Source organism: Muntiacus reevesi, chromosome 12 (assembly GCF_963930625.1).
Source record: "Muntiacus reevesi chromosome 12, mMunRee1.1, whole genome shotgun sequence".
NCBI lineage: Eukaryota > Metazoa > Chordata > Mammalia > Artiodactyla > Cervidae > Muntiacus > Muntiacus reevesi.
Genome location: NC_089260.1, coordinates 14,516,395 through 14,529,974, shown reverse-complemented (window position 1 = coordinate 14,529,974; position 13,580 = coordinate 14,516,395). Strand labels below are relative to the sequence as shown.

The following is a 13,580-nucleotide window of genomic DNA, read 5'->3' as shown; positions in this document are numbered from 1 at the left end:
TGACCCAACAAAGATCTGATGCAGCTAAATACATTCATAAGTATTTTTTAAAAGAATCTAAAGCTACAGTAAGCATATATAAGGTTTAACATTTGACACTATTTTCACTTAATTATGTAAATTTTTATTTTTAGTCACAAAATGTAAAAACCATGACTTCAAATTACTTGGAAACTTCTTAAGTTTCAAAACTAAAAGGGTAGTCTGCTGCTGCTGCTGCTAAGTCGCTTCAGTCGTGTCCGACTCTGTGTGATCCCAAAGACGGCAGCCCACCAGGCTCCCCCGTCCCTGGGATTCTCCAGGCAAGAACACTGGCGTGGGTTGCCATTTCCTTCTCCAATGTGTGAAAGTGATCGCTCAGTCATGTCCTACTCTTAGCGACCCCCATGGACCGCAGTCTACCAAGCTCCTCCATCCATGGGATTTTCCAGGCAAGAGTACTGGAGTGGGGTGCCATTGCCTTCTCCGAAAAGGGTAGTCTACTAACTACCAAAAAAAAAAAAAAAGTGAAATATGAAAGGCTATGGGGTTTGAACTGGACAACCTGGGATCAAGTTCCAACTTCTATATTTATCACAGTGATTTTAAACAAATCCTCAACTTCATCATCTGCAAATTATGAAGAATATATGTACCTTGTCTTGTATAGGTTTCTTGTTAAAGTAAATGAGAAAACATGTGAAAGCCTACTTTACATGTTCAAGAAAGTTTCTTTCCTTCAATATCCCTTCCTCTCCAAAGCTATGAAGTCCCATATCCTCATCCTATGTTCCAGCATTCAAGTCATTTTTCATATTAGCAAGCTCAAAATGAATGTTAAGTCCTGGTGGTCAAGAACCTTACGAAACTGTACATGTATCCAATGGACCCAATGCTGCAGACACAAATTCTTAGGGAAGTTAACAGAATACAAATGATGAGTAAATATAGCCTCTCACAGGCTAGAAATAGTCCCGGCTTGCTCGAGAGACATGCCATACTATCTTTTTTCTTAAAAAGCTGCTTATAGTTTGTATTCTAAAAAAGATTACACAATATTCACTCATGTTCATTCACTCAATATCCATTAAATGAACACAGTAGAGTAATAAGCAGGGCTCTTAAAGTCTTGAAGCAAGACAAGTGAGGCACAATCCCTGTCCTCACAAAGCTTAGACTCCAAAGGAAGACAAGTATAGCTCAGAAAAAACACCAGACAAAAGGTATACTCTGCCCTGGCTCCCCACCTCCCCATCCCTGGCCTCTAAAAGGAGAACAGTGTGTGTTTTGAAGGCTAGCTGAAATCATGGTTGAATCTCCGATGTCTATCACAAGTTACTACTTCGCTGCAGTCTCAACTTGATTAGCAAGAAATTACACTTCGCATACTGGGAAGCACAAGTCTACATAGTATGTCCATGATTAAAAAAAAAAAAAAGCAAGACATCATGGAAATTCAACAGATAACATCTTTAGCTGACAGACCTAGAAACTTCCAAGTATTTGCCATGTCCCGTCACTTCATGGCAAATAGATGGGGAAACAATGGAAATAGTGAGAGACTTTATTTCCTTGGGCTCCAAAATCACTGCAGATGGTGACTGCAGCCATGAAATTAAAAGATGCTTGCTCCTTGGAAGAAAAGCTATGACAAACCTAGACAGCATATTAAAAAGCAAAGACATTACTTTGCCGACAAAGGTCTGTATAGTCAAAGACATGGTTTTTTCAGTAGTCATGTATGGATGTGACAGTTGAACCATAAAGAAGGTCAAGGGCAGAAGAATTGATACTTTTGAACTGTGGTGTTGGAGAAGACTCTCGAGAGTTCCCTGGACTGCAAGGAGATCAAACCAATCAATCCTAAAGGAAATAAATCCTGAATATTCATTGGAAGGATTAATGCTGAAGCTAAAGCTCCAATTCTTTGGCCATCCGATGTGAAGAACTGACTCCTTGGAAAAGATCCTGAGACTGGGAAAGATTGAAGGCAGGAGGAGAAGGGGATGACAGAGGATGAGATGGCTGGATGGATCACCGATTCAATGGATATGAGTTTGAGCAAATTCTGGGAGATGGTGATGGACAGGGAAGTCTGGTGTGCTGCAGTCCATGGGGTCGCAAAGAGTCGGACATGACTGAGCGACTGAACAACATTTGCCATGTGCCAATCACATGCATTATCTCATTTAGTGGAGAAGATTTAGTCTTGGTCAGTTTCTTAGTTTTATTTAGGAAGAGTGCTGTTCTATTAGGAACAGTTCTAATAGGAAGAGTTCTATTCAAGGTAGAACAATTTCTTGTCATTTACTTAAAAAACACAAACTGTGTGCTTCTGTCAAATGCTGTGCACATATCAACTACATAAGCTAAACATTACAGTACACAGCTTCACTCACAGTAATTTATCAACTTGCTTTTAAATTTAACCTCAATTTTAAACTCTTAAAAGCTAGGATAATAACCTTATAAATGTGGCCTATAAATCAAATTTGCAAAAATCTTGCTATATATTCTTAGATATTTCCTTTAGGATAAAGATCCTTGCACGGGCTTCCCAGGTGTTGCAGAAGTAAAGAATGTGCCTACCAGTGCAGGAAACGCAAGAGATGTGGTTCTGTCCCTGGGTCAGGAAGATTCCCTGGAAGAGAATGGCAACCCACTCCAGTATTCTTGCCTGGAGAATCCCATGGACAGAGGAGCCTGCTGGTCTACAGTCCATGGGGTCGCAAAGAGTTGAATACAGGAGCACACAAAGATCCGTGTGCCTTCTGAAAAGCTAGTCAAAACTAAACCCTCCTCAGGGATTCTAAAACATCTCTTCATTGACTCTAAAACATCAAGGATGCTCAGGGCTACTTTTAGAGATGATACTCAATACCAATCACATGGCCAAGCTATGCTGATTTTTGAAACACTAAATACAGCATTGGTTTTTAAGGTTTTACCAGATGGGTACTGAGGTAAGGATTACAGGTGATACAGTGGACACATATTCATGTAGTTCTTTCTGAGATGGATCTGAGAAAGTAGTTTCTGAGATGGATCTAAGAGTAGTTTCTCTCCAAACTACTAGCATAGTTGGAGAGAAAATAGAGCAAAAAACTAGTCGGGAAATCTCCAGCAAGCCAGGGGTTAGGACTCCGTGCTTTCACTGCCAAGGGCCCAGGTTCAATCCCTGGTTGGTGAACTAAGATCCCACAAGCTGCATGGTCTGGCCAAAAACACCAAACCAAACCAAATACATTTTAACTACCAACCCCCCTCCACCCAAACAACAAAAAAACTGGTCAAGCAACACCCACTCCTCACACAGATCTCTGGATTTTGTTTGAATAATACTAATAACTTTAAAATGCTTTCAAGACTTTCACAACCTTGAAAAGTAGTACATTACCCAATAATGCTGAATTGCAACAAAAACAAGTGCTCAGAGAGTTTACTGCTGCTCTTGGTATCTGAGACGAACACAACTGTTAAAGGTCTTTTCTGTCAGAACTATTAAAGGTCTTCTCTGCAGCGCCTCTGGCAGAAGAAAATGACAGGATGAAAAAGTCCTGTCATATGACCAAACAAATGAAGCCAAAACTCTGGAGCTGCTGTAAAGGTCATTATAATTTTCAGCAGAAACTTCTGATTTTTAAAAGTAAAATTTAAAAGCAATAAAGTTGTAACTCACTGAGAAAATTAGATTTGTTCTCTGAATGCAGTGTAATATCCTGGAACATGCTATCAAAACCAGAGCGGTATAATGGAAATAACAGTGAGTTCTTAAGCTAGAAATCAGGATATTGTTTTGCCTTTGAAATGCCATTGCTTTATAACCTTGAATAAGTCAATCTCTCTGAACCTCAAGATTCTTTTTTTTTTTGGTATAATCAGGGATATTTGTTTTACTATCACTCAAGATTTTTAAATTAAATGAGTATTCAAGGCTTAAAACATTAGCAACTTAAAGGGAAAAAGAAAATCCTATAGATGACATGTAACTTTAGTAATACCTGAGATAATATGGCAAAACCACTACCTATGAATAAAAGACATAATCCTATTGAGAGTATCTTAAAATACAAATCTATTTAGCTCAATAACAGATAAGACCATCCAGCTAAACAGTAAGGTATCATTTTAGATCATTCAGCATTTAATTTAACAAATAGTTACCAAAGGCTCTAATATGTCAGTCACTGTTTGCCATCTGACAGCATGGCTTATCATCTAGAAGAGAGAAAAAAAAACACCCTGAGCAAAAGTAAATGAAGAAGTTAATAAACAATTTACAAACTATAATAAAGGAAACACATACAAAAGATTGAGACAGAAAATAGAAAGGGATGCCCATTTCAAATAGAGTGATTAGGAAAGTATTTTGTAGGAGGGTGAGTTTCAAAGTTAGATCTAAAGGCTGATTAGAACAGTGGGGTCAAGTTTGCAGCACTGGGTTGCAAAAGAGCGTGAAGAAGTGCCAAGAATTACTGTAAGTGAAGGGAGCAAATGAGAGGAAGCTAACTCAGGTTTGCTGAGAAAGAAAAGCAGCTGCTGAGCCATACAGAAAAACAGTTTAGATTTTAAATGCAAAAACTACTAAAATGTTGGTTTTCGATAAGATGGCGATTTGCTTTTAAAAAGACTCCTTACTAGGATGTTGAGAAATGACCGCAGGCGGTCGACAGAAGCTGTTGCTGCACACGTGAGCTAAGGTGGAAACAGAATGAGAGCGGCTGGACTAGATACCTATTTTGGAGATAAAAGTGATGGTACCTGCTGAAGGATTAGATATGAGGTGAAGATGATGAAGATATAAGGAAAAGGGGAGAATCAAGAATGAGTCTTAGATTTTTCGCCTGAATAACTGAAGGAAAGGCAGAGTCATTTACCATTTACAGAAATGGGGACAACTGGGAGAAGGCAGGGAATTGAGTGCTGTTGTGGGGATGCTAAAGTTTTTGAGATAAACATTAGGTTTCCTATTGAAGAAATCAAGTATACATCTAGACATGAGGTTCTGGAGGTAGGAGAAACAGTCCAGTCATTGTTGTTTAGTTGGTCAGTCAACGTGCAACTCTTTCGCAATCCACCAGGCTCCTCTTGCCTCCTTTTCCAGGCAAGAGCACTGGAGCAGGTTGCCATTTCCTTCTCCAGGGGATCTTCCCAACCCAAGGATTGAACCTTCATCTCCTGCATTGGTAGTTGGATTCTTTACCAGTGAGCCACCCCAGGGAAACCCATTAGTTCAGTTATAGATACAAACAAACAGTTGATTGCCATTATTTGGAGATTCCATATCCACAAATTCGCCTACTAGCTAAAAGTATTTCTAACCCCCAAATCAATAGTTGTCATTCTTGGACATGCAGAGAGTTATGAAAAAGTCTGAGTCATTCTACAAGCACATTCCCAGGCAATACTCTGTTTTAGCTCTCATGAAAAATATAAACATATAAAAGAGAGACTAACTCTAGCTGGGGAGCTAGACAAAAGCTTTATAGTAGAGGTAGCAATGTAGCTGGGCCATTTAAGGATAGGTAGAAATTGGCAGAGATACAGAAGAAGGGGGCTTTTTAGAAGAAATCATATGAACAGAAGAAGGTAGTATGAACAGAGACACACTGACATCTAGCTAATGGTAATGTCTTATGGGTAATGTGCTGATGTGCTCAGTTGTGGCCATTCTTTGTTACCCCATGGACTGTAACCTGCCAAGTTCCACTGTCCATGGAATTTTCCAGGCAAGAATACTGGAGTGGGTTGCCATTTCCTTCTCCACATATGGGTAATGGTAACAGACAAAATCTAAGATGGGATTAGATCATGAAAAGGCTTGAGAGCCATGCCACTGAATTTTATTCAACAGGTGTTGGGGAATTACTGAAAGGATGTGAACTCGAAAGTCATACGATTAGAGTTGGGCTTCCTAGATGGTGCTAGTGGTGAAGAACTCACCTGCCAGTGCAAGAGACATAAGTAATCCAGGTTTGATCCTTGGGTTGGAAAGAATCCCTGGAGAAGGGAATGGCTACCCACTCCAGTATTCTTGCCTGGAGAATTCTATGGACTAAAGAGCCTGGTGGGCTACAGTCCACAGGATCACCAAGAGTCAGACACGTCTGAGTGCCTAACACTTCAAAAGATTTAACTGGCATGAGTGGGTAGAAAGGATTGGCAACAAAGGGACCGAAAGCAGGAAAACCAGTTAGGATGCTGTAGGACAGCCTAAGCAAAAGATAATAAAGTCCGAAAGTAGGGCAGTGGAAGTGAAACTAGAAAAGAAGTAACTACTACAAAAGACAGCTTACTATTTAGAATGATTTACTGGCTGTAGAAAGATGGACCTTACAAAATTTACGCCAGATGAGGCAAACACAGCCATTTTTCACTGTAAAAATAAAAAGGTGGCTCACATGGATGTTTCTAGGCATAAAAAATAGAATCAAGCTGCATAAATACTTTGGTGGGACATTTTACTGTATTACACATTCAATAACTACTTGTTAGGTGCCAACCACTATGCAAGGTCATACAGTAGCAAATAAGACAAAACACTATTTATTGAGCTTATAGATATTAACAACTGTACTATGGAAAAATTTTTATGAAAAGTGAATTTTCTTTGATGATGCTCTTGGTTACCTGCTTCCAGGTGAAACACAAAGCAGTAAGTGCTAAAGCCCAGCTATCTGAGATATTGTTTAGTTGCTAAGTCGTGTCCCGATACTGTGGGATCCCATGGACTGTAGCCCACCAGACTCCTCTGTCCATGGGATTTCCCAGGCAAGAATACTGGAGTGGGTTGCCATTTACATCCATCTAAATCACCATACAGGTTAAGTAAAAAAAAAAAATATTTACTGAGTGTCTACTTAATACTCACGAAGAACGAGGTGTCAAGAAAAACACATGTAAGAAAACAGTGATAAGCCCAGTGAAAAGTGTCACCCCCTTCACCTTTAACAGGGGAATGACAATGTATGACAAAACCCACTGAAAAAATAAATAAAAACAAAAACAAAAACAAAAAAACAGGGGAATGAACACAAAAGCCTATGGCAAGGTATTAGGGGATAAAAAGCAAACCAATACAAGAATTAAAAAAAAAAAAAGCTTATGAAGAGATTTAAAAAAGCTAAATGACATCTACTCTATACATAAAAACAGGCAACTAGAAACAAACTGAAAATTTGAGTTGTGAAATCTGGAATGATTTAAGAGAAAACTTAAAAAGGACCAAAATAAATTCAGAATGTTCTTTCAAAAAAGCTGTAGTTGACACCCCTGAATCCACTTGAATCAGAAGTATATTCAAAATGTTTATCAGAATGATGTAGTAATAAAAGATGAATTATAAGATTAACATGACTGGACCTAGAAATCTCTCTTACACTTTGAATCTTACGGCACTACTGCAGTCAATGATTTCCAGATAGGCAAGGGAGCTTGTTAAAAAAAGCAGATTCCCTGGACCCAGCTCCACAGACTCTGAATTTACATCTGTAGTTGGACTGAGGAATCTACACAATTTAACAAGCATTCAAAGTAACTACTGCAAGTAGTCAGGGTGAGCACTCTGAGGAATGCTGCAGTGTTTTACCTCAAGTAAAACCTTCAATTTATAAACAAGATAAGCTAACGGAAACAAGGTTAAATGCCTCACTCAAGTTTAGAGTTCCAATTCCTGCCAGGCCAACAGAGTTAAGTCTTCCACCCTCAAGTCTTTGCTATTTCTTCAACCTTTCCCAATATCCAGTTCCTCCCCACTTTCAAAGTCAAATTCCACAAAAGGTTTTTCCTGGCTACCTGGGTCTCAGTAAGGTTGCACGGTTCAGTTTCTGATATCTTTTTCCCACAGCTGGAATAAGAAGTTCCCTGGGGAAAACTGAGCTTTTGCTTTTGTATCCCTTTCACTATAAGACACATGAATATGGTGTTCCTTTTTACTGCCTTCAATTTGCAAGCAGCATCCTGCTTTTCCCCAAACAGAAACTTAGCAAAGTGCTGAAGCATATGAATACTAACCAACTAATAACTAACTAAATGGAAGCTTGGATTTCTTAACCCTATAAAGCAGCGTTTTTCTGTGGGTCACCCCTCAAATCAAATGTGAAACTAATTTAGTAAGTCACAAATATCATTAAAGAAAAACAGAATAGTGTGAAGGAGGGGGGTATTGTAAAATGTTTTCTCTAGGTTGTGGTCAAAAACTTTTGAAAGCCAGTTTTGTAAATGTTGATAAACTTCTCCAACACATCTTTACTGTTAGGTAGGCAAACATATTTTCTTACCCAATTAACACTCAATCACTCTCAGCCTTCCCATTCTCTATTCTCCAAAGCTAATACTGGATTTATTTATTCATTCCCCCTAGCACAAATACTAAGTTTGATGAGTATTTTTCACAGCACAAGTTCCACAGGAGCCTGTCTGTGTTCCTTCTGCAGATGGGTCATCTGAGTATTGTGATGCGCTTCGAATGGGCTCTTGTTAGCACCTGTCTGTTAACCCAAGTCTGTCTGAGATTCGAGGGGCGCAAACAGGGCTTTGAAATTTTCACAACCTGTTTCATCCACACTGGTCTTAGGCTTATGAATGAATGTAATTTTTTAAAAGATCACCTTCTTTCCTATCTTGGAGCCAGGTTTCCACCATAACATTACTTTCCAGTAAACTTTGATACTCTCTACGATTTTAAATGTAATTACATAGTTTCCACTTCACTTCTATTTTCTCTTCTCCTAACCTAAGGCAGTAGTCATACTAACAAAGTTGTATCCTTTTCTAGTTCTTGTACATATCTTGTATCCTCTTCACCAGCAGGTCTAATCTAGACCTAATAATGCAGTAATTGTGACTTGTCACAGTTCTAATACAGTGTCATCCTTTGTACTGTCACCAACCATACTCTCATGACTTTAGCTTGAATTCACATCTGACTGCCTCCATAACTGCTAAATTCTTCCAAATCCCTCCCACTCTCTAAACCTCATTTACACTGTTCACACCTCTACAGCACCTGTCAGTCCACAAGATACTAGCATTATTTTTGAATCTGTCTCCTATATTAGTTTCCACGACTAACTTTCACGTACATACCGCTCACTGTCCAGCAAAAACCAGAGGGCATCTCACACAGAACCTTATTGTGCTGAAAAGGTGAGGCGCTAAAACCAGCGGCTATAAAAATAGGTTAGGAGTCGCTTCCAATTTTGCACACCCTCCATACTCTGGTCAACTATACGCTATTTTTAAAGAAGTAAAATAAAACCATGAAAGTTCTAATGGGAGACTCATGGGGGACATGGCAATCAAGGCTGCAGAAATAGAAGGCGAAGGCACGATAAGATGGTCGTGATGCGCTCTGCCTTTCCACACGTGGTCCGGTAAATGGGCGCCTGATCCCTCTTCTCAGCCCGGCACCATTCTGCTCTGTCATCCTTTTCAGCCTATTTCAAAACCTCCCACACCGCTCCGCTGCACTTGCCTTGGCGCCCTCTCAGAGAGCCGTGTACCCCAAGGTACGTTAGAAGACAGACTCCCTCTTGCCAGGCTCCTGTTCCGGCCTCCAGGGGCCACATGCACCAGAAGCAGAGTGGGCAACCATTTCCCTTCTAGAGCCCTAACTAAAATGGAAGCGCGTCCAGACCTGGATACCTTTAATCCTCGAGTAAGCCCCGGAGTTTTTAATTCACCGTTATCTCCTCCACTGCCTCCCACCTCGGCGGGACCTGAAGCGCGCAGGGTCTTGGATTCCAGGCGCAGTCTTGCCACAACTTCCCAACGCCACCATAAGGTCCCGCCGGCCTCCGCAAACACAGGCAGCCTAACCCAAGTAGGCCTCGGGGGGGGGGGGAGGTGCAGCGGCTTGGCATGTCATTCGGGCGGTCAAGGGTCCCCAAACTGTCTCGCCCTCCGGGGGGCTTTTATTTAAAAGTACCCCCAAAACAGTCTAACTTCCTTCCTCCAAACCGATCTGCCCCACGGGGTCCTATACTTCCTGAGTTTCCACCATTCCCCAAGAAATGTGTCCACCGATCGCCGCCTCCACCTGGGAGGCTGCATCCCGGCTTTCGACTATGTTCCCTCTCTCCCCTTTGCCGGATTCCGGCGGGGGCGGCTGGGGTTTGGCCTCCCGATCGCTCGACGGGAGCTGGGGGCTCCCCACCCCCCGACCACCCCGCCGCTCCTCCCCTACTCACTTTGGGCTTCTCCGGCAATTTCTTCCGGTTCTTCTTCTTTTGCTCCTCGCTCCTGAGATTCTTCAGCACGCTTTGGTCGTCAGCGGCCGGGGCCGGCGCGGCGGCCGCCGCCTCCTCCCTCTTGCGGGGCGGGCTCCTCCGCTTCTTGCGGGCGCCGGCGCAAGCCGCGGCCCAGCCGTATCCGAGCAGGAAAAGCAGCAGCAGCCCCAGCGCGCCCGTGCCTACCAGGATCACCCAGCCCGGGTACCGCTTCGGCTCCAGCCCCAGGTCGAGGCCCAGTTCGGTGCGCAGAAAACCCAGGCCGACCGAGAGCATTTCCTGCAGCCGGGCCGAGCCGTCCTCGGCCTGCTGGGCCAGCTCGTCCAGCCAGCTTCGTGTAGCCATCTTCCCTCCCCGTCAGGGGGAGCGGGGGGACTCACAGGATGACGCCGGGCCGCTGAGACGCCGTGGAACAGTCGAGGGAAGCGAGGACGCGCCGGGGCCGGACCGCCTCAGGCCGAGCGCATTGCGGCCGCCCCTCGCGCCGGAGCCGGGTATCGGCCGCTGCCGCTGCCAGGAGGACAGGGGGGGCGCTCCCCTGGTTCCCCCCTCGTCAGAGCCTCACTCCGCCGCCGCCAGAGGAGGGGGACAGCGGGAGGGAGTGTCTCCAGTGGCGGCCGCTAAGCGGCGTCTCCTCGCCAGTGCCGGGCCCCAGCTGTCCTCCCTCGGCGGAACAATGGCGGCTCCGGCCGCGATCCACGCAGCGGGAGGCGACGGGGAGGGGGGGGCCGGAGCGGGGCCGCGGGTCACGTGGGCGCCGGTGGGCGGGGCGTGGGTGTCACGTGGGCGCGGGCGAGGCCAGGCGGGGCGGAAGTCTTTGGAGGGAGCGTGCGGCTGAGGCGGTCGGCGGGGACGTTTTTCGGCGTGTGCCGGAGGCGCGCTGAGCACTGGGGACCGGTGACTCTGGGCGGGAGGTTGGGAGGGGTTTACTGGAGGAAGCCTCTGAGGGATGGCTGGTGGCCAGGAGCTAGGAGACGTGGCGCTTTGAATGGGTTCTAGGGGAGGGGCTCTTGAGGAAGCCTGGGGGCTGCGGCGGGGCCGGGGAGGTGGGGGGCGGGGCGTGCAAGAGGGTGAAGAGCTAGGATGTGAAAATTGGACTATAAAGAAAACTGAGCGCCGAAGAATTGATGCTTTTAAACTGTGGTGTTGGAGAAGACTCTTGAGAGTCCCTTGGACTGCAAGGAGATCCAACCACTCCATCCTAAAGGAGATCAGTCCTGGGTGTTCATTGGAAGGACTGATGTTGAAGTTGAAACTCCTGTACTTTGGCCACCTGATGCGAAGAGCTGACTCATTTGAAAAGACCCTGATGCTGGGAAAGGTTGAAGGCGGGAGGAGAAGGGGACGACAGAGGATGAGATGGTTGGATGGCATCACCGACTCGATGGACATAAATTTGAGTAAACTCCGGGAGTTAGTGATGGACAGGGAGGCCTGGCGTGCTGCAGTCCATGGGGTCGCAAAGAGTTGGACACGACTGAGCGACTGAACTGACTGAGGAACCAGGTCACGGGGTGTAGGTCCAAGTCGCCCTAGTAGCTGTCTGCTTTTCTCCGTTCTTTTTCTGGGAGTAGTGTTGGGGTGGAAGCAGCTTCTACTCACTGTTATCACGGGTCCAGCTAGACTTTTCCAGAGTTGAGCTCAGTTGAGTCCGAAGCCGGGCACTCTTCTCGGGGCCTAGGTTTCGTTCACATATTAGGTTTGTCTCAACTTACCACGTTGCGTGGCTACAGTTTGCCTGCCTGACCTAGGGCGCTTTGGCGTAGTTTTCGCTCCTTCGCTTTTGGCTTTCGTTCCTGTCATTCGCCAAAACTCAGAAAGGTTGGAAGGCACGTGGGCAGTATTATTTTCCTATTGCAGTTTAATAAGAAGTAGGCTCAGACGGTAAAGCGTCTGCCCGCAAACCCGGAGAACCGGGTTCGATCCCCGGTAGGGAAGATCCCCTGGAGAAGGAAATGGCAACCCATTCCCGTACTCTTGCCTAGAAAATTCCATGGATGGAGGAGTCTGGTGGGCTACAGTCCATGGGGTCGTAAAGAGTCGGACACGACTGAGCGACTTTTCACTTTAACTTTCACAATGTGAGTCGTATTGGATTGTGTTTTACATGTAGATGAAGTAGTTTCCTCGTTGCGTTCTATTTTGAGCTTTTGTGCAAGATCACAGAGAACTTCCAAAAATTCTTTTTTGTATGCTGCGTTGACCATATCTGGGTAACATTAGGAAGAAGTGAATTTTTCAGATCTTAAAAGTACAACACAGCTGCCTTAGGGTTTTGACGTTATATTTCCCTATGAGAAAACTTGATGTGTTATCGTTAAATGATAATTAGCATTTTTAGCAAGTGTCTTAGCTAAATACAGGCTTTCTCAAAGAATAGAAAGGGGAGTAATATTAATAAGTACCGAATGTCAAAAATGTATTCAGGAGTATTTTGACCTATTTTGCAACTGTGTTGTAATGCATATTGTGATTAATGAGTGAAAGGGAGTTTGGTAAATAATAAACTGTTACTCTAGCCAAGCTTTATACAGACTTATAATTAAAGACTGTAAATTACAAGGCCCAAAACTTGGAACCTGTCATTGGAACTACTTTATCTCTAAAAGGTTCCAAATTCCATTTATATTTATGAAAGTAAGTTTACAATTTTACATTTATGTTTTGGTTCCAGAGACATGAGGGATATCTTTCCTAAGAAGCCCATTCTAGGTGAACACATGAGGGCTTATGAATTAAGCTATTATACAATAATGGTAGTTGGATATCCCTGTTCTTTGGCAGTCTGGCAAATACCGATTATGTAAAATCCTATCGCCTTTCTTTTTTTGTGTGTGTGACTCCCCTTTGACTTTAAAAAAAAAAATGTTTATTGTATTTGGTAATACAGATTAATAGTCATTTTTCACATATAGCTTTGTGTCATCTTTTAAAGTATTTTAATTTAAGAACAAAAATGGATTCATACACTAATTACTGTTTTGCATTTAATGACAAATGCAAAGTGACATTTTAGTGACATCAGCATTCATGTCACTTGATAGAACCCAGCTGATAAAACTCACCAGGAACATACCAGCAGCCTCACAATGTTGGGTTTATTAACTTGTTGCAGAAAGAAATTTAGGTGAAATGTAAATGAGGCAGTGCTTTGAAAGAGTCAAAGCAAAGCAAGTGGTGTCTAAAAGAGAAAATATCAAGCCTGGCCTGGCACATCCTAATTCCTTGAAAATAGTGAAGTTAAAAGAAATATTAGATGTCGTTCCTGAAGCCTCTTTTCTTGAAGCAACTGGATTGGAAATGAAGACTGCTAATTCATAGTCAAAATGACCCATACAATGAAATACCACGCAGAAATAAATACATGAAGCG

General features: G+C 43.5%; 2 protein-coding genes across 9 annotated transcripts in view; both read right to left on the bottom strand.

The window, feature by feature from the left end:
* MTDH (metadherin) overlaps window positions 1-10,916 on the bottom strand; it is a 55,707-nt gene extending 44,791 nt beyond the window's left edge. For 4 of the 8 annotated variants that reach the window (XM_065903486.1, XM_065903487.1, XM_065903485.1 and 1 more), the window contains exon 1: window positions 10,170-10,914. In XM_065903486.1, coding sequence (XP_065759558.1) covers window positions 10,170-10,553 — 384 coding nt within the window. In that variant the 5' untranslated portion in view covers window positions 10,554-10,914. Of the gene's footprint in view, window positions 1-10,169 lie in introns of all 8 variants that reach the window. The other 4 variants (XM_065903481.1, XM_065903488.1, XM_065903482.1 and 1 more) reach the window with 3 other exon arrangements.
* Window positions 10,770-12,011, bottom strand: LOC136144707 (uncharacterized). Its single transcript, XM_065902584.1, has 2 exons — window positions 11,956-12,011; window positions 10,770-11,286 (listed from the first exon to the last, which is right to left on the bottom strand). Exons 1-2 carry the CDS (start codon window positions 12,009-12,011, stop codon window positions 10,770-10,772), a joined length of 573 nt encoding a protein of 190 aa, XP_065758656.1.
* Window positions 12,012-13,580: the final 1,569 nt, after the last annotated feature.

What these genes read in the sequence shown, in the direction of transcription:
- LOC136144707 (XM_065902584.1), bottom strand. Translation starts at nt 12,011, where the DNA reads ATGACAGGAACGAAAGCCAAAAGCGAAGGAGCGAAAACTACGCCAAAG. An exon ending in ACTACGCCAAAGCGCCCTAG is followed by an intron (nt 11,287 to 11,955) that starts GTCAGGCAGGCA and finishes TTCACATCCTAG; the next exon opens with CTCTTCACCCTCTTGCACGC.